General features: G+C 39.5%; 1 protein-coding gene across 10 annotated transcripts in view; it reads left to right on the forward strand.

Annotated features, from left to right (window-relative positions):
* ST6GALNAC3 (ST6 N-acetylgalactosaminide alpha-2,6-sialyltransferase 3) overlaps positions 1–26,309 on the forward strand; it is a 514,884-nt gene that overhangs the window by 452,386 nt on the left and 36,189 nt on the right. Inside the window, exon 4 of one of the 10 annotated variants that reach the window (XM_045801997.2) lies at positions 101–19,930. The exons of the other annotated variants lie outside the window; for them this stretch is intronic. Coding sequence (XP_045657953.1) covers positions 101–332 — 232 coding nt within the window. The 3' untranslated portion in view covers positions 333–19,930. Of the gene's footprint in view, positions 1–100; positions 19,931–26,309 lie in introns of those variants that run through there. 10 annotated transcript variants of the gene reach the window in all.

A 26,309-nucleotide genomic window follows, 5' to 3' on the forward strand; every position in this document is an offset into this window, starting at 1 on the left:
TGGTACACACTACTTAGCCATGCCACCAAGGTCATTTTGCTGGCACATAATCTGAAATATGATTTTGTACTAATTGAAATATTGGTTTATTTGTTTTCAGCCTGATCTTAACCTTCTCCGGCAAGGCTAAAAGCAGTGTCAAGCAGAATATTAAAAAAGAAGCATCTGACGAGGCTACATCCCTGCACGCACATATCCATGTGGATGGAGACATACGTATATTCTATTCAAATGCACCAGAGAGTTCCTATTTTTTTTTTCTATCATATTTTCATGTATTCACATCCTTCCATGTGGAGATAGCTTTGGATCTGGGAAAACCAAACCATTAGATGTATAGTAACTTGACTGGAAAATCTGAAACAGCTTAAATTCGCTAGTTCTTTCTGGTCTCTGGGTATACAAGTTTATGTATCTACTAATTTTTTCTTTTCTTTTTGCTTTTTATTGTGGGGAATTTGAAAATACAGAAATATGAGCAAGATAGTATAATGAACATCGACACTTATTCATCACCAGCCCCAACAAACACCAACTCGTTGGTCTACCCTGCCCTATCTCCACTATTAGCCACATCTCCCCAACCCATCCCGTGTATTATTTTGAGGCAAATTCAAAATCATATTATTTATATTATTTCATTTTCTAAATACTTCAGTACATACTTCTAAAAATTTTTTTTAAAACCCAGTTTTAAAATATGGCCAGAATACCAATATCACATTTAAAAACTCACCATACTTCTTCGTATCATCAAATATCTAGTTAGTGTTGACGTCTCCGTTTGTCTCATAAGTGTCATAAATGCTTCGATTTTTTTAAAAAATCAAGATTTAAATGAAGTCCAAGTATTCCAACTGATTGATACGTCTTTAATACTTTAAAAACTATATGGGTACTCAGGGGCGCCTGGGTGGCTCAGTTGGTTGGGCGGCAGACTCTTGATTTCAGCTCAGGTCATGATCTCAGGGCGGTGGGAATGAGCCCTGGGTCAGGCGCTGCGCTCAGTGGGGAGTCTGCTTGAGGATTCTCTCCCTCTCCCTCTGTGCCTCCCCTCCTGCTCTCTTGCTCGCTCTCTAAAATAAATACATAAATCTTTAAATAAATAAATATATATTCATATATATATTCCCTTCCTCTTCTTTTCCTTGCAGTTCACTTGTTGAAGATACTTGGCTGTTTGCCCCATAGCTTCTCACAGTCTACCTTTTGCTGATTGCATCCTCCTAGTGTAGTTTAATGTGTTCTTTGGTCCTCTTATTTCCTATAATTAGTAGTTGGATCTACAGATTTGATCACATTCATATTTTATTTTTTTGATAAGACAACTACATGTCTGGTATCATCTACTTAGTAGAGAGCACATAATATCTAGTTTCTGTTTTAAAGAGATGTTGGTGTTCAATACTTAGATCCAAGAATTCATTAGAGATTATGAAACATTGATATTCTTATGTTCTCATGCATTCTTCATTTATTAGATGTAATATTTCTATAATTCAAACATTTGCATCATTTACTCTTTGGTTAACAGTGGTACCATTAGTGTAGAAAAGGAAGGGTGAATTCTTTCTAGTTTTCAAAATAATATCTTAGTTCCCTGGCATTCTTCATAAGTACTCAGTAATTTTCTTAATATCGTGATGGACACAGGAATTAAAAATTTATTGAAGTATTTCAGTCCCTTATTGTTATTATCCTTATGGATACTCAGAAATCATTTCATCTTTGGCCTGTAGGAGCCTCTTAAATTTGGCTAATTTTTTTAAAAGATTTATTTATTTATTTTGGAGTTTGAGAGAGAGAGAGCAGGAACAGAGGGAGGGAGAAAGAGAGAATCCCAAGCAGACTCCCTACTGAGCATGGAACCTGATGCAGGGCTCCATCTCACGACCCTGTGATCATGACCCGAGCCGAAATCAGGGGTCAGACACCCAACTGACTGAGCCACCCCAGGCGCCCCGGTGAAGTTGATACGTTCATGTCCACTCTTAACTCTGTTTGCAGTAGTGTTTTTCAGAGACTTTGGAAATGGACTGCTCCCTTTTACTCAGCCAAGCCTTGCTGTCTCTTGCATATTCTAGGTGTCCTGTCACAAGGTTTTAACTGGGATAGTTTCTCAAGGAGCTGGTTTTTAAATGTAAATTATTGAGATACACAAAAGTGCCAGAACACATTAGTTTTCAACAACATGTCTTATTCTTCTCACATTTTTATGTTATCTTAGGAAACCAAATTCGCCTGGTGTTTGGAATTCTAATTTTTGGGTGGTCTCTCAGCCCCAGACTGCAAATTGCTGTGTTCTTCTGTGTCTCCTCCATCCCTGTCTGGCATGTGGTAGCCACTGGAATACTTGTTGAATGAATCAGTGACTGAATGAGCAAATGAAAAAAACAATCTACCTTATCCTTTTACTTCCAGCACAAGTCCAGTTGTTGCTGTCATGATGTGAAACAGCACAATATGCTGGTAAGAGAGAGTTGATACTGCATGAACAGGGCGAGAGTGGGTTTCCTGAGCCATTTGGGAGGAGGGCTTCAACAGGAAGCTGTCCCTTGTGCAGAAAAGCATTCCCTGTGCCATTTTTCAGACACTAATTTTGACAAGCACCAAAGCAAGACACATGCCTTGTAGTGTTATGGGATTTTGTGCCAAGAGGTTGAAATAATTTAGTGAATCTGAAGGGGGTGGAGGTAGCACAGAATTATGGTTGCTTTATCCATTTCTTCTGATCTGTTTAGGTGATTTATCTATTCTGATTTCCCTGAATTGTTTAGTGCCGAGATTTCATGGAAATAGGTGTTCTAAAAGCCACTAAATATTGTTTTTTAATTACCTCACGGCCTCAAAGGAACAAGTAATCCTCATCTTCTTTTTATTGGCAGTAAAATTCTCTATAACCACCAGCTCCCATAAAGATCATTCTTTTTAAAGCCTTGTTTCTTCCTAAGGAATGTTGATTTTCTAGCTAGATCATTGCAGAATGGAGTCAGGCAAAGAATAATCATTGTCATTCAAGTCAGTGCTTCACAATATATCCGGGTGCTAAGAGCCACTCTAACTGGAAAGAGTCCATGTGTTATAATAAAATTATTTATCCCCCAGACAAAGAAAGCAATAACTTTGTAACATGTCACATGTCAGTGCTCACATACACAAGAGATAGATAGAGTTGGAGAGCAATGGGAAACAGTTTCCTGTGCACTTACCAAGCCCATGCTTGCTTCATGTCTTACCCTTAAATCAGGAGTCTACAAATAGTTTTTTATTGCACTTACTCAAAGGTAAATCATTTTTGAGCATGTGACCTCAATAAGTTCGGTTGAACCACATGAAATTGACATTTTGTGGGTCAAAGATACTTGAACATTGATAATTTCATATTTTCAATCACTGATTTGTATTTATAAATATGTATACAAGGCACAACTCTTAAGGTGAGGGTCAGTAATACAGTGGATGTGAATCTGTATTTCATAGTCTCCTGAATAATTTCTGAACTGCTCAGTTAGTTCTCATCAGACGGTCACAGTGTGCATTTTTGCACTGAGGCTGGCTAGAAACTTGACTTAGGAGCAAGGAAGTATCAACTGCCCATTTCTTGTTATGTGCCTGTGTTTGCATTGTATTTTTTGTCAGTCTGTGGTTTCTTTGCAGGAATCTCTTTAAGCCTCTTATCCATTTTAAGAGGGCTAATTAATAAGTCAGAACTAAATAATATAATACAAATATTAACCAACTTGACCAGGCTCCCTAAATCAGAGTATGTCACAAGATGCTAAAAGAGAATGTTTAATATGTTGACTGTCTGACATATAGTTGAGTGATGGTGCCATTGTCAAGTAGAATATTACATTTTCGTTGAACTTAATTTATTTCTAATTTTTCATATGATATAATAGAAATGAAAGTTTAAATTTAATTGGAATTTTTCTTCCCACATGTGTCTTTCTGCATCGCTTGGATTTTTCAGGGCATGGTGGCTAGGTTCTGAATGCGGGCATCTCAAAAGTGAGCATTCAAAGAACACAAGGGAGGCATTGTCTAGATTTTTATGACCCAGCTTTGGAAGGTACATAGTGTCACTTCTACCATCTTTAATTAATTAAAGCAATTCTGAGCCCACCCACGTTCAAGGAGAGGGGACAAAGACTCTGCCTCTCTGTGGAAGAAATGTCAATTTGTCAAACTTCAATTTGTGGACAGTATTTAAAAACCACCACACTACCCAATGCATGAATCCCATATAGTGTCCCTAACAAATGGTCATCCAAGTTTATTGCCTCTAGTGATGTGGACCTCATTATCACAGAATACAAACTATTCCTTTTTTGGACAGCATTAAATAGTAGAAAATCTTTTCTCAAGCTGGACAAATATATACTTTCTTATAATTTCCAGTCTTTGGTCCTTCTTCCACCCCTGGGAACCAAACAGGGCAAGTCAGCTTCCCTTTTTGTGTGAAAATAGCTTTCAAGTAAATCGTGTTTTCTGTTGGAGGCTCACATCCCTAGTTGTTCTAGGAATGAAATTTCCTATGTCCCTCATTACCTGAATGTCTTCTAAGCAAAGTTTACCCTATCCCTCTTACGGTGAAGCTAAATTTGAATACATGTTCTGCTTAATACTGCCCCTTGCTGGCTGGGTCATTACAATATGATTTGCTTATGAAATAATTTCCCAAAGGCAAAATATATGCATTTATAGAGCAAGTCATTAGAGCATGGATCCTTGAAGTGATGGCATATTCTGAGCCAGTAAGAGCTAGTGTGGTAGACTGTTCTCTATGCTTTCAGGCAGCAAACATTTGTGCCCCATATGACAAATATTCTCAACCAGTGAACACTCCACTGCACCATACTGAGTTGAAAGTGTTCAGCAACGTGTGTGATATACCGCTCAGGAGCCTCTCTTTTTGGCATATATTTTTGTGTTCTGGTGAACCACTTCAAACCATAATGGCAGACAAAATGTATGCAAGTGATAGTGCTGAGATTGAGACAAAGAAACACAGGAAGAGTATCATACCGGGTGTTAACATGCAGGGCTTCCAGTAGCTTAAGGAACCTTTGATGAAAAGGTCAAGGTAACAGATGGTAAAGATCAGCAGGACATTAGGGATTGGTGTAAGTCCTTATGACATTCTGAAGGGCATTATAAAGCATCTCTGTGGAATTGACCAACAGTTGTCTGAAAAATTCCTAGAAGAAACTAAAACTAGAGCGTGTCATGACTTCTAGTGATTTAACAAAAATGAAAGTGCTTGCCAGCGTATAATGCCAAGAACTCACCTTTATAGGCACTGTGTTCTTAGGACCCCATGTGATGCAGAAACAGCTAGTATTCCATTTTCGGAAACGTATGCCCCACACCAAAAAGCATATTCCTATATTTTAGGTGAGTTTTGATCAGGAGACACTGAAATAGAATTAACTTTGCTATAATACTACATTTTTCATCTATTACTTGAGTTGAATTTAGCTTTTTAAAACAGCTACATTACACGGTTGACTCATAGTAAGCCTCTTCAGTGAAGACCTCCAGATCTTCTTCAGATGAAATTCTACAAAGCCAGATTCTCTTCCTCATCTCCCTTCTGGCATTTAATCTGGTCATGGTCATGATGAGGCATGTGACTAACTTTTATTGGGCACTTGCTATGCTCCAGGAACAATTAAGAGCTTTTCACCATCTCAGGAAGTCTTCATAACAAATCTGGAGGTATTAACTTATGTTCTCCCCATCTTAGTATGGAGAGATTATAGAATCTAGGTATTCAGTATATTCTTCTATTCAGTAAACAGTTGAGCTGGGATCAGTGTAGCAGCTGGGATTGTATCAGAGATGTTGAATGTGCCGTTTATGATGTCAGCTATCCCTCCCACAGTGCTTGCTTGGTTCACAGTAGATGCTGAACAAGTGAATGAATGAATATGTTATGGGTCAGTCAATCCATGAATCCACTAATGAGCATTTATAATGCAAAGTCCAGTTCCTCTCGATGCAAATCAGGTCTGTCACTCTTAATGTGTACTAAAAATCTTTTTAAAGCTATAATTTCACAATTATAAGATCCCATAAAAAACATCCTCCCACGAGAGTCAGCAACACTGAGACAGAGCAGTCCTTTTGTTCAGGACATGTTAGGTATCTCTGCTTTCCAAATATCTTAAAAGCTAGCAGCAGCCTCAGGTATGAAATTATTTCGTGGGCAATCCTAATAGGAAGAACAAGCTCTAAAAGAGGAACATACAAGAAAGTCTCCTATCTTTTAGTGGAAATTGCCATGGGTCATAGCAACTCCAGAAAAATATGATAGCCACCATTGAAATTATGTGACAAAAGAAATAAAGCAAGATCCTTGAGCTTTCTCAATGGCTGGGGGATGTGGCAGGGGTAGGCGGTCAGCCGTAACAATTAACTGGTTGTAGTAGATTGTCAAAAATATTGCCACTCCCTTAATGGGCCCTTCCCTATGGGCATACATCCCTATGGAAAGATGATACAGCGCTCCCTCCTTTGATATCAAACTTGGACAATTGACTTACTTGGGCCAGTGGCATTTGAGCAACAGTGATGTGTGCCACTTCCAACAGAAGGTTTCCAGAACACTTGTGGAGTATACTGCCATATGGCCTTTTTTTCTGTCACAAGGCCAGCCGTGTCCTAAATATGAGAGTTCCATTAGCCTAGGTCCCAGAGTGAAGAAGACATCTAGCCAGCCCATTATGGTAATGTGATACCGGCAAGAAATAGATTCTTATAAGCCACTGAGGATGTGGGGTTATTTGTTACCATAGCGTGCTTAACTGACACTGACTGACAAACTAGTGAGTATACTTGAGGAAATGTGAGCTAATGGTAGGAAAACATGTTAGGCATAAAAGGAAGAGCAGCACCTTGCAGTCCCAGCCACTTTCAGCACAGGGCGAGCCCAAATGCAGGCACCATCTCTGAGGGCAGAGCTGGACAGACTAGCGATAGAAGTTTATGCAGAGTGAGTACAGGCCGATGCCAGGACCAGGGCCACGGTCAAAGGCTTGGGAATAATATGAAAGAAGGTGGTATCTTCCTGGAGAGTGGCAGAAAGAAAATAACGTCCTTTTCCTAATCTTATTGCTTCTTCCCTATCATAACCAACCGCTCCATAAGCCCTCCCTTTGAAATACATAGCTCCCTACCATCACTCAGTATCTTAAAATCACTGCAGTACCTTAATATCAAAGAAATCCCAAATGGATTTTTATTTTACTTATTTATGGGTTAAATAGTGGTTTTAGGTTGTGTGTCTCAGAGTCTGCTATAGCACTGAGCAGTCAGGGGTCTGGAACACCCGCCCCCCCCCCCCATAAATCAACTGACCTCCACTTCAATCTATTTCAAATATTTAGCTTCTAATTACATTTCATTTGTACAAAGGGTTTTGCAGCCAAAAATGTTTAGAAAACCACTGCCTCAGATAAGGCCACAAGATCATTTCAACTATTTGAAATGATTATCATCAAATTCTGTGGACTCTGTTCTGATCTGTTCTAATCTCAACCCTTCTTTTCTGAGCATGTGGCAGGAGAATCAGCACTGCAGAGGTAAATAGTCATGTGCATTGCATTTTGCTCACAGGCACTGTATAAACTATATTTAGGACTCTGAATGTTGAGATGTACTGTGTCAACACTGAAATTTAATTACTGTGATGGACTTTAAATCCACGTACCTTCTTGCTCCGTGGAGTGAATATTACCTCTCGTGTTTGCTCATTCTCCTTTACACTCCTATAGGAGAGGGCTGCAATCTGTTTAACGAGAACACCCACCTGCCCTTCTCTTCCAAGTGAATGAAACGAACTCTCAATTTTATGACTGTTTTATCTTTGTATTGTGAAAAAGAAGTATTGTCTTGCTAAACTCTTTGGACATTTCCCGACATGTGCTATCTCCCTGCTCCTCCTATTATCACTCATTCTGGTAATAAATGATAATGTTCATTGCCAGGATTTGTAAAGCTCTGTCAGGTTAGCCCATTATTTTAAGCTCAGGTTAAGGTAAGGAATTTAGATTTATATAAGCCTGGTGCAGTTTCATTAAGAACCAAACACGTTTTAATTTTTCTCTCTCTTTATGCAAGGGACTTTACATTTCTTAATGTTACATTAATCAGTGTTCTAATATTTCTTCAAAATGTACCTATTCTCTGAGTGTTATTTACTGTCTTGGTCAAAGTCAGTGAACAGGAATAAAAAGTATCTACTTGGTAATACAGAAACGACTGCCTTCTTGGCCCTTGTGTAATAGGTGAGTGCATGCTTTTAAAAATGAATCTGTCCATGGTACTTTCCCTATTCCTGTACAGGATTTTGATTTTTTTTTTTTTTTTTTTAATGAGTGGCGTAAACCCCAGGTCTGAAAACTAATAGAATTTCTGCATTTAGCTGCTGATCCATAACCTTTAGGGTAGAATGTGCATCAGTTGGTTGGATGAAGCAATGCTTTAAAACTGAAATGAAAAGACTTCTGTTATACTCCAGCAGGCACCAGATATGAAAGCCACTTTGGGTGGATTATTATTAGAATGATTTTATATTAGTCTTGATAAGTGGTACAAAATAAGTAGTAGGAAGTACATACAGCCCCCTAAATGAGAATAGACAAGGAAAGAAATGTGTTTGATTACCTGACACCAGCTCACTCTGCGAGAGGGAAGGCTAAGTGGAAGTCCCCCGGGCTGGGAGGGCATATTGCACGGGTTCTGGTTAGCACACCGTGAGTGCGCACACCGTCACTGGCCAACGGGGTGTCGGGGAAGGCATGACTGTCCATCCGGTTCCCCTCAACTCCTGTGTGTGTGCAGAACTCTAACTGTGGCTGTAAGGTGCTGTCTAAAGGGCAAAGTCCTCTAGGGGCGCCTGGGTGGCTCAGTCAGTTGAGCTTCAGCCTCTGACTCTTGATGATGGCTCAGGTCAGGATCTCTGGGTCATGAGATCAAGCCCCTTGTCGGGCTCAGTGCTCTACTTGTCCAAGTGCGGAGTCTACTTGTCCTTCTCCCTCCTCCTCTGCTCCTTCCCCTGTGCACTCTCTCTCTCTCTCTCAAATAAATAAATAAAATATTTTTTTTAAAAAAAGGGGCAAAGCTGTCTAGAAGCTGACAGTCTGGTATAAATGAGAAACAGTATGGCCCTGGGCTGTCTGAGGCAGTAAATAAAGCCTGTGCTTGAGCTGGTTCTGTTCCCACTGCTATGACTTACTGGTTGGGCGACCCCGGGAAAATTACTTAATCTGTACATTTGTGTTTTCATCTGTAAATTGGGAGATGCCATGAGGATTACATGAAATAATCCGGGCAAAGTGTCTAGTCCAATTCCAGACACATAATGGGCTCTTGATAAATGGAAGTTATAAAGACAGTGTGGCCCTAGGGCAGTGAGATGCAGGTCTAATGAGTTCTAGTGGGACAAGAGAAATGGCATGTGGGCAGCAAAGCCTGGAGGCTGGGATTGGCAGGAGGGGCAGACAGATCCCACTGCTGGTTGTGGCAGCATAAACCACTGGCTTCTGCTGGTGAGGCCCCACCCGCGCCTCCAGGAGCAAGAGGAGGGTACCGGGGGCACTGTGCTCCCACAAGCCTAGGGTATGCCGAGAGGGGACAGAGGTAGGAAGCCAGGGTGATGGATGCGTAGAATTACACTTTGCTCCTTTTCCCTTTTTTACCCAGAGATATTCTGCTCTTTGTTAGAACAGATTTCAGCCTAGAGCCCAGTCTCTTTGTAACCTGTGTGCCCCTAAACCCATTCTAAAAATGAATGATGGACCCAGTAAAGGCTCAATAGTCATGAATACTTTTTTTTAAATGTAGAGTTTGTCAAAAGAAATATACATTTAAAACAATTCCATTGAGATTTTCTTTAATGAAGCCACATCCGAACAAAATGTGCAATACCTTCCCCACCTATCTCCACCCTTGGCACATCCCCTCCTGATCTCTGCTTATCTACCACAGCAAACTCCTGCATCTCTGTGTTACACAGGACACAAGGGATAGGTCAATAAAAGTCACTAAGACATATAAGGAACAGAAAAAAGTTAACTGAATTGCAAACTTATAGTGCAAAAGGACTGTACTTGGTATCTGCCATGGATGGAATGCTGGGGGGCCATTTGCCTGTTTGTCCTTCGGTCCATGTCCTCCCTTCCCCGCTCTACTGTTCATCACAGGAAACACCATTTTTCGGGCTCCCTTGACAATCAGCTTCTGGGTAGCTTTGGCCAGCCAGGGGTCCTGGCAGAAGACTGGAGGGTAGGAGGAAGGAGAAAGCCAGTATTTCTTATCAAGTCAAGGAATTTCTCCCTCTGCCTTTCGGGGACATTTCTGGCAGAAACTGTGTCTCCACTGGCTCCATTCCCAATAGATGCTTCTTCCCCCAATGGCCCCTTTTTCTGCAGAATTCCAGTAGTACTTGTTCCAGACTGATTGTGCTGGTTTCTGGAAATACTCACTTCCCAGGGGTAGTTGCTTCTTGCTGCTAACTGTCTTTGGGATGCCTCCTCTTCCCCTGATTGGCTTTTTAGGTCTTCCATCATCCAGGTCACCATTCCAATATTAATTTTTCTCTATGTGAAGAATGCAGAGTAGTTTCTGTTTCTTGTCTAGACTCTGATTGATAATGCTACACATGGTGATATGAACCTACTTCTGCCAATGACTCAGAATAGGGAAGTTAATGTATTTAAGCAGATATATGTCTACACAGCTCTGAATAAAAACAAAAATGCATGAATAATGCACCAAGGCATTCCATCACAGCAAAGCACTGCGTTGGTCTCTAGTATTTCATGCCATTTGCAAATATCTCCCTGTTTGTTATTCTAGGGATTTTTCATTAGAGCTAAACTATTTCACGTGACAGTCCAGTACTTCTACGGTAGTTTGCAAGAATTCTGCACTTTTCCAGGTAAGGAAAACAGCTCTGAACTAAATTTTCCCTTTGCCCTTATAGTCCATTTCTACTCACCAGAAAGCCTGCCCATTGCCCTGATATAAAGGAATTCGCATGGTCCACAGGACAAATGTGCCCTGACCTGTTTTTCACTATCTCCTGAATAAGAAACCTGGAAAGAGATTTTATTAAGTGGTTAGAGTATAAAATTTGCTAATTTTTTGTAAGAATTCAGACAGTAGTTTATGAAATGGGCCATTAAGATAATTCGTGTCTGAAATCCAGCATTAACATGATGCAACATGTCAAGTTGGGGAGCTGACCCTTGGAGCGCTAGTCCTAACTGCATGGCTGCTTGAGTAGTACTGAGAACACATCTGAAATAAGGGGAATCGAAAAACTGGCTTGTTTTTAAGGATGGCTTCAATTAGCTTTGAAAATAGCAAGATCCCACTAAAGAAACAGATACACTGGACATTTAGATACTTAGTGAGTCAGAAACCAAATCTTCCTTGATGACCGGCACCTCTTTGCACGTGTAGCTTTTTGTCCACACCAAATTTGGGAAGGAGGAGGCAACCATAGTCCCTATTTTCTCTCTGAGGGGTAGAAGGTGGGTTGCAGTTCTATTCTTATAATCCATTGTGTATTCATTGTCACCTTCCCTTTCACTGGATTCAGTACCCTGCAAACCGGGAATGTATTTTAGTCGTCTCCAGCTGAGTCCAATGGCAGCTAAGAGCAGGATCAGCAAGTGGCCTTGGAAAATGTGTTCAGTGTGGCTAAGTTGTACCCATGTGGTACATCTGTACTCAAGATGTACTTCTTTCTCCTCCCTGTTACCTAGGGTTCATAGAACTCTGTAATCAAGACCCATACTTTCCTGAGGTCCTGCGGAACTGCTTAATGTGGCCACATTTTATCTGCCATTACTTTCGGTGTCTTTTAACAAGGAAGAATATATCCATTCTGTCAAGGAAATAGGATTAGGATTTTTAAAAGGCTATGAAATAACACAACAATAAATTCTTCAATACCCAGTTGTCAGATATGTTTCACTAAATTGCAAATATCAGATTGCTTTTTTAATTATTTCAAACCCACACTGGGAATTATGCAAGAACCATATATTAGAGGAGAAAATAGGCTTGCCTTTCCTATTGTCAGACTCCAGGCATTCACACGGATCTTCTTGGTGCAGATTTCACTAACACTGTTAATGCTGACTTATTTCCGATCAGAGCTGAGAGATCAAAAAAGACAAACCCTCTGCGGATCCACTCACATTTTTTTAACTCATGTTTAAAATTAATAATTTTCTTAGTCATTCAACAGTGAATAATAAAGCTGAGCTCACTTATTTAAAGTTTTAAAATAGCTCCAGATTAGTTCTCTGTGATACAGGAAACCAGTATGCAGATATCCAGTCACGGCCCCAGGGTTTCAGCCCTGACCCTATGACCTTGGGCAGGTTCTTCAACTCTACTCAGTGTTCTGTTTTCTCTGATGATAATGGTGTTTGCCTTGGATAATTATTATGAGGATTAAAGTAGATCATTTGTTTGTTCATTATTCAATAAGTACGTTTTGAGCATCTCCTACATAGCAGACATGGAGTCCTTGTTGAATTTATGGTTTGGAAGGGGAAATAGAAATTAATCAAATAATTACACAAATAAGTATAATTATATGTAGATAAGAGCTACCCAAAAGAAGATATTTGATGCTATAAGAATATATGACAGGAAGACTTCACTTAATCTGGGAGAGGGGAGAATCAAGGAAGGTTTTCTGAAGAAATGCAAATGAGTTTGAGATATGAAGGATTCTTACAAGTGAACTGGGCAGTGTGTGGGGGAGGGGCGGGAGTGGGGGTAGGCATTCCAGGCAGAGAGAACACGTGCTCAGGTTCTCTTTGGAAGCCGACCACACTGAGACAACCATTGTCAACCTTCCCTCTGGTTATGTTTATTTTATTTTTCAACAAAACAGCTTCATTTTGATGCAGACATTTGGGGAATTCCTTTGACAGTAGGTGTGTATGTGGGTCCTCTGGTGGCATGCATATATTTTGCAGACTGTAGGGCCAGTGTGCATGAAGTACATTTCTTCTGGGCACATAGGATGGGCACATGCTGTCATTCATTCAAAAAACGCTTACCAGCCATCTCTTCCTTGCCAGCCCTACCCTAAACACTAAGGATACAGAGATGAATGAGGCACAGCCTCTGACTTCAAAGACCTCAATCCTAGAGTTAACTGAGGAAGAGATACCAAAGCACGTATTTATAATATGCCATATCAGAGCTGTGTGAGTTTGGTCAATAAATTCTGATGGCAAGAAATGGCCTGGCTGCCTCTGCCTGGATGAGTCAGTGACATCTCCACAGAGGGGGTGGTGCATGAGCAGAATTTCCAAGGAAGCCTAGGATGGGCATTCCAGAAAAGCATGTGTAAAGACTCTGCCTCTATATCCCCAGGACCTAGAAAAGTGCCTGGAACCTAGTATCTAAATAATAGATAAGTTTAGTTTACAAATGGCACAGCAAGGAGTTCTACAAGTTATTCCGAATGGTTCAAATACACTATGCAACTAGATAGTCAACTTCAGATACACGGCCAGAAGTGTAAACAGAGGTAAAATAGTGAAGTTTTTTAAGACAAGATCAAGAATCCTAGATTTTATTCACTGGTCTAGATGGTGGGAAGCAACTGAAGTATTTTTAGCAAGGGGAATGACATAATCATCCTTTCATTATAGAAGAATCACCGTGGCAGCAGTTTAGGAGACGGGTGAGCGGCAGAAAAGACTAAGGCTTAGAGACCTAGGACAGAGATGAGGAGGTCCCAAGTGAATGAAGATGAAGTGCGTAGAGAATCTGAGAAATATTATCAAGTAAAATCCAGCAATCACGTGTGGACTTAAGGGAGAACAGTGACAAGGACGGCAGGAGATGTTTCTGATCTACATGGCCACTGACACCATTAATTGAGATGGGGATAGAGAAATGGGAAATGGGTTGAGAAAACATACAAAGGTTGGTTTGGGGCATGTTATAGATGAGGAGCATCGTATACACTTAGGGGAAGTGTCCAGATGTAAAGAGCCCTGGGCCTCTTTATAGATTTGGAGACCATGAACTTATTTATTCACTCGTTCCCACACTCACTTAGCGGGGGCACTTCGCTGGCTCAATCAGTAGAGCATGCAACTCTTGATCTCAAGGTCTTGAGTTCAAGCCCCAAATTGAGCGTAGAGCTAACTTTATTTATTCATTTATTTATTTATTAAATATTTTATTTATTTATTTGACAGAGAGAGAGGCAGCGAGAGAGGGAACACAAGCAGGGGGAGTGGGAGAGGGAGAAGCAGGCTTCCTGCTGAGCAGGGAGCCCGATGCGGGGCTTGATCCCAGAACGCTGGGATCATAACCTGAGCTGAAGGCAGACACTTAACGACTGAGCCAACCAGGTGCCCCTAGAGCTAACTTTAAAAAAACAAAAACAAACAAAAAAACTACTGAATCACTTAGGGAAGAAGGTGTCAAAGAGAACATTGGGGTCTCCTGACTCTTGCAGTGTTCACCCTCCACCCTTCTTTATCTCAGACCTCCTGCACACTCCTTCCTGGTCACTGAAGAGTTTGTGAGCTGGGACACATCCCCCCTCTGCCCCAAATCCTGCTACTGCCCAGCCATTGTCCTTGCACGTGGTAGCTATCTTGTGTTGACCTTTCCAGGATAGGAAAACTGAGATGAATGCTAAGCGACATCTTGCCCTGGTGGACACCCATCTAGAGATACAGAAGAAAGAAAGTCACACCCTACATTACACGGAATGTTGGGGATTGAAGAATCTTACAGAGACGCAAAAGAACATTTTATAGAACAAATCTACTTTTAAAAGAACCATTTATTTCCTCACACAAAGAATACAAAATATTTTTTGTGTATTTTGTCCTTTTTTTTTTTTTTAGTGGGTATCCATTCATATTTGCTAAGTTGCTAAGAATTAAAACTGTCAACATGATTTCTTCTAAATAACTCCTTGGGAAAGCACTTAAAGCCTCCATTTATTACCCAAATGTAACCTAAGGACAAGAATGGAAGAATTATTTCTGAAAAAAAATAATCAATGAATCATTTATCAGTTTTCTTGCCCTTTGTGTAACAAATTGTAATTAGTATGATGTCTTTGTTGGCAAGTGCTTATCAGACCAAATGCAGTATAGAAGCAAAGGAAAATTCTGTAAACAACTGTGTTGTTTTGCAGAGCTAATTGTGATGGTATCACTGGAATTTTATGTGATTGCCTTGTTAATTTTTAATTTGGTATCCTAAGTAGCAACAAGGTTATTAGCACCTACCTAGAGTTCTTAGTGCCCATATTAGATAACAAAATCTTGGTATGGTGAACATTTGGAAATAAACATCCATCTAAGATAGAAAAGAGACCCAAAAGGCTCTGGCAGCCTTGAACAGGGCACTTTTTTTTTTTTAAGATTTTATTTATTTATTTAATTTACTTATTTATGAGAGAGAGAGCAGGATGGGGGTGGCAGAGAGAGAGAGAGAAGGAGAGAATCTCGAGCAGTCTCTGTGCTAAGCAAGGAGCCCACACAGGGCTTAATCTCACAACCCCGAGATCATGACCTGAGCCAAAATCAAGAGTCAGATGCTTAACCGACTGAGCCACCTAGGCACCCCGAATAGGGCACAATTTTAAGAAATTGAATTTGGCAGAATAAAAAAAATACTTTAACAACCATCTTTCTAAACTACTTTTATATTTTCTTTTTCGGGTAAAGAATGTACCAGACTCTGTCCAGAGTTTTAGAATCATGTCTCAGAATCTTTTTGAGACTCTTAGTTCTTCTTTCCCAAAAGTTTGTTTCCATTCCAATAATTAATCACTGAATGCCTATGAGTTTTGATACTTGTTGGGGAATCAAAGATAAATCGGACCCAGTCTCTGCTCTCAAGGTATTCACACTAGAGTCTAGTGGGAAGCACAGGCCTGCAGACAAATGGTTTTATTACAATGTAATAATCATGCTGATGTCGTAGGTCATTCATTGCAGTGATGACAAAGGAGGCCACTTACTCACTGGAATAAGATACCCACTCACCTGTGGAAATCTCTAAAAATTACCCAGATTCACACACAGCCCATCACAATTAGCACAACACAGAACCTGGAGTGGAAGGGACCCTCCTGCTGCCTTCTCCCCACATTTCATCCACAAAGAGCTCCTGAATTGGCTTTGGACATGGCTCTGAACATGGGTTGGGGGATAACTTCCAGTAGCTGCTGAAATCCAGTTACTTGATTTTAATTGTGGCTCCTGCAAATAAATACATTTTTCTGACAAATGTAGAGAATGAAAAAATACTAACATAAAAACGAAGCTATTAAAAAAATGAAGCTATTTCTACACATCCAGAACTAATTTTGTTTTTAATTAGAGAGCTAGCAGTCTCATCAGTCAGTATTACAAATATGATATCCCACAATTTCCATTTGCAATACTATTCACGAATAAACAAAAAAGAACATCTACCCAACTCTTTAAAGGTTTTGCTCTCCTCTTAGAAAGAAACATACTGTCCCTCAATATCTTTTTTGACTTTAAAGACCTTTGAAATTATCAAACATTTCTAATACTCTTACTACTTTCAGCTTTTCAGAAAACCTGCATTATCATCTTATACTTTAAATAAATTATTCTTAACTACATGCTGATATTGTCCTCTCATAAAGGAAATCCTCAATTATAATAGATTAATGGATGGATGAAGGGATAGAAAGGTAAGTAGATAAATGATAGATAGTTAGGTGATAGATGATGATAGATAGATAGATAGATAGATAGATAGATAGATAGATAGATAGTAGATAGATAGATAGAGAGATAGATAGATATGGGTGCTCCTTAGGGCCCTTTACCTCTCTTCTTTGATCATCTTTAAACTAACTATGATTCCACAGAATTAGCATAAATAAACACGCATACTAGTACTGTTCCTTGAATTGATATGTGTGACTATTCAATAGATGTATGAACGATTGTCTGGGTGTATAAAAAAACTTTACTATTTCTCATCTGTCTATAGCTTCTCCAAGGAGGTAATGATACGGGTCATCAATATTCATCAGGCAGTGTTCCTCTAACAGACTCATAGGTCTCTTATAGGCCACATTTGGCAATATGGATACTCAGAACTAACTGTAGGACCAGAAATATACCCTGCCAGTGGGGCAGTATCAGATTGTCCTCTTTGGGGACACCTTGCCGAATCCACACAGCTGTCCTGAAGCTATGCTCTTGGCATCCAGGTGACAGCTGAAGTGTAAGGAAAATAGCCCCATGCCAGGCAAGTGTGAAGAGCTACCATGGTTTAAAAGCCTCATACCTCATAGGAACCAATGTCTCCTTTTTTTTTTTTTTTAAAGATTTTATTTATTTATTTGACAGAGATAGAGACAGCCAGCGAGAGAGGGAACACAAGCAGGGGGAGTGGGAGAGGAAGAAGCAGGCTCCCAGCGGAGGAGCCTGATGTGGGGCTCGATCCCGGTACGCCGGGATCACGCCCTGAGCCGAAGGCAGACGCTTAACCGCTGTGCCACCCAGGCGCCCCTTAATGTCTCCTATAACAATGCCATAGGCATAGTTTCCAAGACCCCCGCAAGAGTCATGCCAATTAGGAGTCCCCAGCTCAAGTAAGCATAATGCTATGACTTCCTATCAGGTGTTTATAGTTCTCCCGGATCAGATGCAATTTATCAAGCAGGTGTCATTTTTATCATAAGCAATTTGGCCTAGTAACATAGTTGAATATTCTATCTTATTAGGTTACAGGGAAGACAGCTAGAAAGTTAACTGAAGGTCAAATTCTCATGCAGAAGGAGAAAAACAGCATCAAATGTATATTAGCTTTAAAAACAAAAAGGAGAGACTTTTTAAAAAGAAACATTTAAAATTTTGAAGTTTTAGATTTACAATCTGGATTGCCAAGATGTAGTACAGAGAGAGTTCCCATATACCCCACACCGAGTTTCCCTTATTATTAGCGTCTCACGTTAGTATTTTTCATTTGTCATAATTAATGAACGAAGATCTATAAATCAAATTATTATTAACTAAGATACATATGTTATTCAGATTACCTAATTTTAAAAAAAGGACAACTTTTAGTTGGTGATATATTCTGTACTTAATCCATTGCATACTTAAAATGTTCAGAAACCACTCAGGATAATTTGACCGAGACAGGAATCATTTCAAGTACAGTACTTATAACCCCGAAGTGTTGAGCATGTAAAAGCCTTTAGGTCCACATACTGATTTGTGATTCCCAAGAGCCAGTAACTATCAATAAACCTCACTTATATATACTAGGCCACTTTGGATGTGATTTTCACATTGATTACAGTTAGTTGTACAAAAGTGAGGTATAGATTTTAAACCTTTGTGTTTCTCTTTTTGTTTTTGGTATTAGTTTCAGGTGTACAATATAATGATTCAACAATTCTGTATATTACTCAGTGCTCATCATGATAAGTGTACTCTTAATCCCCTTCACTCCATTTCATCCCCCTCTGTCATCCATCCCCTCACCCACCTCTCCTATGGTAACCACCAGTTTGTCCTGTATATTAAGAGTCTGGTTTTTTTGTTGGTCTCTTTTTTTCTGTGTTCATTTGTTTTATTTCTTAAATTCCATATAGAGTGAAATCATATGGTATTTGTCTTTCATATGGTATTTGACTTATTTCACTTAGCGTTATACCTTCTAGATCCATCCATGTTGTTGCAAATGGCAAGATTTCATTCTTTTTTAGGGCTGAATAATATTCAATTATATACATATACCACATCTTCTTTATCCATTCATCTCTTGATGGACACTTGGATTGCTTTATATCCTGTCTGCTGTATATAATACTGCCATAAACATAGGGGCACACATATCTTTTCGAATTAGTGTTTTTGTTTTCTTTTGGTAAATACCCAATAGTGGAATTACTGGATCATATGGTAATTCTATTTTTAATTTTTTGAGGAATCTCCATACTATCTTCCACAGTGGCTGCACCAGTTGGCATTCCTACCAGCAGTGCACAAGGGTCCCTGTTTCGCCACATCCCTGTGCCAACACTTGTTATTTATTACGTTGATTTTAGCCATTCTGACAGGTGTGAAGTGTTATCTCATTGTGGTTTTGATTTTCATTTCCCTGATTATTAGTGATGCTTTTCATGTGTCTATTGGCCATCTGTATGTCTTCTTTGGAGAAATATCTGTTCATGTCTTCTGCCCATTTTTTATTGGATTATTTGTTTTTCATGTGTGTTGAGTTATGTGAGTTCTTTATATATTTAGGATATTAACTCTGTATCAGATATATCATTTGCAAAATCTTCTCCCATTCAGTGGGTTGTCTTTTTTGTTGTTGATGGTTTCCTTCACTGTGCAAAAGCGTTTCATTTTGGTGTGGTCCCAATAGTTTAATTTTGCTTCTGTTTCCCTTGCCTCAGGAGACATATCTAGAAAAATGTTTCTACAGCCAATGTCAAGGAAATTATTGCCTATGTTTTCTTCTAGGAATTTTATGGCTTCAGGTTTCACATTTAGGTCTTTAATCCATTTTGAGTTTATTTTTGTGTATGGTATAAGAAAGCAGTTCAGTGTCATTCTTTTGCATGCAGCTGTCCAGTTTTCCCAACAGCATTTGTTGAAGACTGTCTTTTTCCTATTGTATATTCTTGCCTCCTTTATCACAGATTAATTGATTCATAAAAGTATGGGTTTATTTCTGGGCTCTACTCTGTTCCATTGATCTATGTGCCTGTTTTTGTGCCAGTACCATGCTACTTAGATTACTACCGCTTTGTAGTATATTTTGAAATTTGGGATTGTGGTACCTCTAGTTTTGTTCTTTGTTTTCAAGGTTGATTTGTGTTTTTCTTATAGTTTCTTTTCAAGGATATATATATATATATATATATATATATATATATATATATATATATATATATATATAGTTCTGCTCCATTTCTTACCCTTCTCCCAAAATAATGGTCCCCTTGGCTTAGGGCAAAGAGAGTGTTGTGTAGTTGGTTACTAGGGAAAAGTAGTTCTCAGGCCTAGTGACATAATTTGAGTCACGTGGGCAAATTTATTTACAATACCGGTCACTGAGACTCACTCCGGGACTCTGAATTGATCTGTGTCGTCCCCTCATCCCCATTGTTAAGTGCCCCCCCGGTGATTCTAATGCACAACCAAAGCTGAGAACCACTGCGTTGGAACTTGCAGTTTATCTTTTTAAATTCAGGTAAACACGTGAAATGTGGGCCTTCCTTATTAACATGAGGCCTAGAAGACTCAGAAGACTCTGCAAGGACCTCCTGCTTTAGCTTTTGATTCCTTTTTGCCTCTTAAGCAGAATTAATAACTCCCTCCTTAAAAACTTATCCATCCACTTTTACTTTACTTATCATATGAAATTTTAATTATTTGTTCAATGCCTGTCACTCCGGTTAAACAGTCTGTCTCTGAGGTAGAGACCATGCCCTGTTTATGTGAAGTCGTCTCAGCTTTTAACACAATTTTTGGCACATAGTAATTGCTCAAAAAGTGTCCTAAGAAGGGAGGGTGGGGCATAAATCTGGGGGGAAAAAAAACCAAAGTATTATTTAGTCTTAACTGAAAAAATTCTTCTTGGACAAACACTGACTCCAAATACTCAGAAGTTCACTACAGACGTATCTGTACTTGTACTGTGACTGATACAGGATATACAGCAGCTGTCACTTTTTTAATTTAAATAATTTAGCCTAGCATCTCATTTTAGAAAACAAAGCCACACATAGTGAAATAGGGATTGCTAACAAGTGAGTGTCTAGTTCCGTTGAGCCACAATAAAACTTTCCCCCTGTATTTTGCATGTCAGAATATTTGTGATGACTGTTGCTCTCAATGGATTGTACACTTGGCCAGTCACAATCTGGAGCTCCACACACAGAGATGTATGGGATGCTGTCAAGTCTCTTTAGACCTGAATTCAATTTTGATTGAACATGTTTATACTTGTGAGCTTATAATTATTCTTGAGTTTAAGAGGTGGTTTAAAAGATTTCTTTTTTTTTTCCTTACTGCTGTGTTTTCAGAGAAACTCACTAGCCTAAAAGATTTTAATAAAAGCAAAGAAAATCCATAGTTCAGTTTGAGTCTGAAAGCATAAAGCAAAGAGATGCTGGGCAGTTTTCTATTGATTCATTTTCTCATTTGATCAGTGTAGGAGGCCTGCCAAAGACACTCCTATGTAGAATATTCTGGGGATAAGAAGCAGCTCTTATGAAGAAGCAGAGAACCTGGGTATTCCAATTTGACTAATCATTCACTTCGGGTCATCTTACATTCATTTATTCAATAAATATAAGTAGCTTGCTTACCATGTGCTGAGTCCTGGTGAGAACAGCCATGAGTTTCCTTCCCTCTCTAGTGGAAATCTGTAGTCACACCCAGACCAAACACCGGTGTGCATGTGCACACACACACACACGCACACACGACTTTTGCCATATAAAACTGAATGGAAGCTGAAAACACAAATTAAGAAATTTTTGTCTTTATATATCTGATTTTGTGTCCTGAGATTCAGACGTAGGTGAACTCGGGAGTGGTCAGGCATGGCTTACGAAGCATGGGAAAACAGCTACTGGTAAAATTATTCCCCTGTGTGCTGTAGATGGTTCCGTAAGTTCGTAGACTGTTGGACTCTGCACCACTCCAGGAAATGCAGACACCGGAGTCCGCAGTGCTCCCTTTGACTCTTGTGGGCACCCTTTGTGTTGGGAAGGCCTGGGGGAGATTGTTTACCTTTCTCTTCAGATTTGCATTGAGCAGAAGGACTCTATTTTGAAAAAAGGTAACCCCATAATAACATACACCCATTAGAAGGAGCAAAAATATTCTTGGCTTTAAACTTTGAAGGATCAGCTTAGACTACGATTTTGAAAGAAGTTCAAAAAGTGGAACCTTTGGACTTAAGCAAATGGACCTCTGAACAGCTGCTGAAAACATAAACTATTAGTAAACAGAGGGCCTCTGTACTTTCATTGTCATTTTATAAAGAAGAAACAGAGACTTAAAGAGATTTGAGTAATGGACCCAAATTCACACTGCTAGTAAGTATCAGAGCTGGGATTAAAGCCCCAGGGGCCTGTGTTCTTTCTGCTGAGCCCTTCCTGAAAGAATGCATTTGCTTACGCTCTCAGCTCTGTGTGGCGTGCTCCTCTCCACCAGGCCCTGATGTTAGTCATCCAGGCTCAGTTTAAGTGCACGCTGTCAACCAAGATGGCAGAGACTCCATGAGCGGGGTGTCAGTCAGACTCCGGGAGCTCAGGGATCCCATGCACTCATGCGCTTCTGCCCATCCCACAGCACCCAGGGCTTTCAGGAGAAGCTGCCCCAGGGTACCAAAAGAATGACTGGAGTCAGCCTGACAAGTGGAAATGTTTTGCAAAATGTTGCTTACAGACACAGAATTTAAACTGATGGTGAGGCCTTGGGAAAGAAATATGAATTCTAATCCTATTTCGATCTATGTTAGATCAAAAAAACTTTTTTTTTAAGATTTTATTTATTTATTTGAGAGAAAGAGTGAGTGAGAGAGAGAGCACGAGCAGGGGGAGAGAGAGAGGGAGCAAGGAGCCTGATGCAGGACTCGATCCCAGGACTCTGGGATCGTGACCTGTGCTGAAGGCAAACGCTTAACTGACTGAGCCACCCAGGCACCCCTCAAAAAAATTTGTGTACCTACTCCATTGTATTCAATGACGGGAAAAAGTAAAATACTTTTTTACACCTCCGCTAATCCTTCTACTGATCTTGTCTATCCTTATGATTCATGTGTGCTTTATAGACAAGCATGGAGCCTCCCTGCGAATCCCTACCATAAATGTTTCACAAAATAAAAAAAAAAAAAAAAAAAAAATGGAAGCCTCTGTTAAACCAAAAGGAAAGGATTCTTTTTACTAAGTGCTCCAGTGAGGACTGACTAGGGCATTTCTTCAATAATACCAATGCCTACCACATACTCCTTCCTATACCAATGTAAAAGATAAATTTCTGACAAAAATATGTGAAATCTAAGTATATGTAATTCTCACTGCATTTCTATTTTTCATGGAAAGTAAAAACACTGGGTGAAACATGGGTATTGAAATTTATTTTTCAAGAGTCATCTACCTTTTTAGTACTATTTACTTCTTTTTTTCAAGGTTCTGGGTTTCTTGCATTGCTTCTTTTCTTACAGATATTTTTAGGGTTGTTGATTTCCATAAATTTGATAGAAGAAATATCATTAATGCTTCTCATTTATTTTTCATTAGCTGTTCACATTAAAATAAGTTGTCCTTTATTATTCTGTTATGCACAAAATAATTGAAATGTTTATGTAAGTTTTGTGGGGGTTTTTCTTCAGCTTTGGAGTAGGAGCTTACTGTAAAGGAACTATAGTAGAGTCAACATTTTATGGTGAAAAGGAGCTGAGTGCTATGTCCACATATGAAAAATCAAGTATAATTCAATTCAGAAGCATGGATTACCTGAAATATCCAAGAAATTATGATAAAATGGGTTGTTTGATTATTTTATCGCTCCCTTTATTATTTAGCCCAGTGTGTGTGTGTGTGTGTGTGTGTGTGTGTGTGTGTGTATCTGTGGTGACAAGAGTGTTGCTTAGAAACTATAGAAAAGTACTTCATTTTCTATCATATTTTATTGTTTGGAGTGATGAACATCAATGAGGTTATGATCATTAATACTCAATTTTCAGAACACATAATTTGGTATTCTATGTGCTATGTTTATTCTCCACAGCTAGAAAACTAATCTGGGGGGGGCGCCTGGGTGGCTCAGTCGTTAAGTGTCTGCCTTCGGCTCGGGGCGTGATCCAGGAGTTCTGGGATCGAGCCCCACATCAGGCTCCTACGCTGGAAGCCGGCTTCTTCCTCTCCCACTCCCCCTGCTTGTGTTCCCTCTCTCGCTGGCTGTCTCTCTCTCTGTTAAATAAATAAATAAAATCTTTAAAAAAAAAAGAAAAGAAAAGAAAACTAATCTAGGGGGAAGAGGAAAAACCGGTAAGAATTAAAAATCTTTTTTAGAGCAAAGATTATTTTAAAGGTACACTAATCTGGAAATGGGATGGCCTTCACCTCTCTCAAATGAAGTCATATTTCAACCCTGCTGTCATTATTCAGTTCCTCTTTCTGTGAGTTCCCACTCTGAGTCATATATTCTGCTAGAGGCAGGCATATAAGGACTTATAAGACACGACCCCTGCTCATTTTTCTGTGCCCCTTTCCCCTCCAAAAAAGTCCTGGGTCTGAGCGTATACCAGTCAGTACATCATCGTGTATAGAAGCCTGCTCCGCCTCTGTGGCTGTCTCACTGTGCCGAAAGTGCTCTGTGCTGTCTCTGGTAGATGGCTGTCTGATACATTTTAAAACGTCAGGGTTATTATAAAACAGATGCATCAAAGGAATTTTTTTTTCAGCTCCCAACTTATGAATATGGATTGGCTTTAATAATTAGATTAGAACACTACTTCAGAAGCCATTTATCTAATGTATTTTTCCAAATCCCATTTCACTGAAAGTTTCCAGGAAATGGTCATCTACAAAATGGGCAAATGTATTGAGGTGAAGATGCCACCTAAAAAGAGTTCTCTTTCAGGAAAACAGCATATTAAAGTTCACTAATTTTAGTTCTCTTTGCCTTTTATTTTCCAGTATTCACTGAAACGTAACTGGACAAATAGTAAGAATAAAATGAAATGAGTAAGGTAATTTGAGGAAAATGTATAGTTATTTTAAGTAAATAACAGAATTAGGACACTGGGTCTTAGTTAAAAGAGATCATTATAGGGTGAAAGATTTCAACCATTAGCTCAAGAAGCCATACGAATTTATTTTTCCAAAGTTGAAAGAAGAGATTGAAGAAGAAGCAATGAAATTAAAATTTAAAGAGAATTTACACATGGAGAACTCTTATTGTGTGCTGGCATGAAGCTTAGTTTCAAATATTATGTTGTACTGAATCTTCACAACAACCTCATGACGTAGGGATAATTATTCCCATTTACAAAGGCACTGTGGCTGAGACAAATTCCTTGTCTTTCTTCCAAAGCTTGGAACAACCAGTCAGTGGCCAAGTCAGGATTCAAACCTAGATCTCCTAAGAAAAACCGTTTGGAGTCCATCCCCTGTAGACTGAATGGGCAAAGCCAATCTGCCTAGAATGAGGAAGTAATGCAGTGGGAATAGGGACATTAGCCCAAGTAGTGCTGAAAGGGACCAGCTGAGGGAGAGATGAGAGCAGTATCACTCACAAAGGAAGAAAAAGAGAAAGGTGGAGCAGTAAGAAGTCTAACTAGCAATTGGCATGGGCAGGATCCAAATTGGGTCCCTGATGAAGTGGGAGATACCCCTCGTCAGTCCAAATGAATGAGAACACGTAATAAATGCAGAAAAGTTTAGAGGAACCGAGCAGGGAAAACAGGGAGGAAGAAATTTCAGACTTTTGTTTTTTATTTTTTAAAGTTTTTTATTTATTCTTTTGAGAAAGAAAGACAGCAAGAGCATAAGCAAGGAGGATAGGGAGGGGAGGAGGGAGGGCTAGAAACAGACTCCCTGCTGAACAGGGAGTCCTGCGGGGCTCAATCCTAGGCCCTGAGCCGAAGGCAGATGCTTAACCAACTGAGCCACCCAGGCACCCCCAGAGACTTAAATAGTTTCTAATCACTTTGCCAAGTAAGGGATGAGGTCATCACGTGAGAAAGGAAGAATGTTAATAGGGCTTCTAGAAAGAGAAAAAAACTGTCACATGTACACTTGACTGCTGAAAAAAAAAAAAAACATAACATGGGAGTAATAGTGGGCCAAACTTTTAAAAATAATATTTTGGTGTGGGAGTTGTCATGAGGCTGTGTTGAAGTGACTTAACTCTATGGGATATTGAGTATCCATTGGAATGGATTTGTTCAGCATTTACATTAATGAGTATTTAAATGCAGCAGATATAATTTCAAGGGACTTAACATGAATGAATAAAAGTCAATGCTATTGTATTTTTAGAAGAAAGAAAGAGGAAAAAGAATTGGAGAAAATTAAAGACAGCCCTAACCACAGACAGCTTGGTTAAAGATTGTGTGAAGCGAGCACATGGGAACAAGCTTCAGTGTGAAAATCTGATGCTGTCAGTTCACCCAAGTTGTCACTGGTGACTGCTTTCGTAGGGAGGCAGGCCTGGAGATGAGCATGGGGGTGGGGGAGAAAAGGAAAGATGGGCGGGTGCATGCGTGTGTGTGTG

The sequence above is a fragment of the Ursus americanus genome, chromosome 12 (genome assembly GCF_024610735.1).
Source record: "Ursus americanus isolate L20-20 chromosome 12, mUrsAme1.1.p, whole genome shotgun sequence".
NCBI lineage: Eukaryota > Metazoa > Chordata > Mammalia > Carnivora > Ursidae > Ursus > Ursus americanus.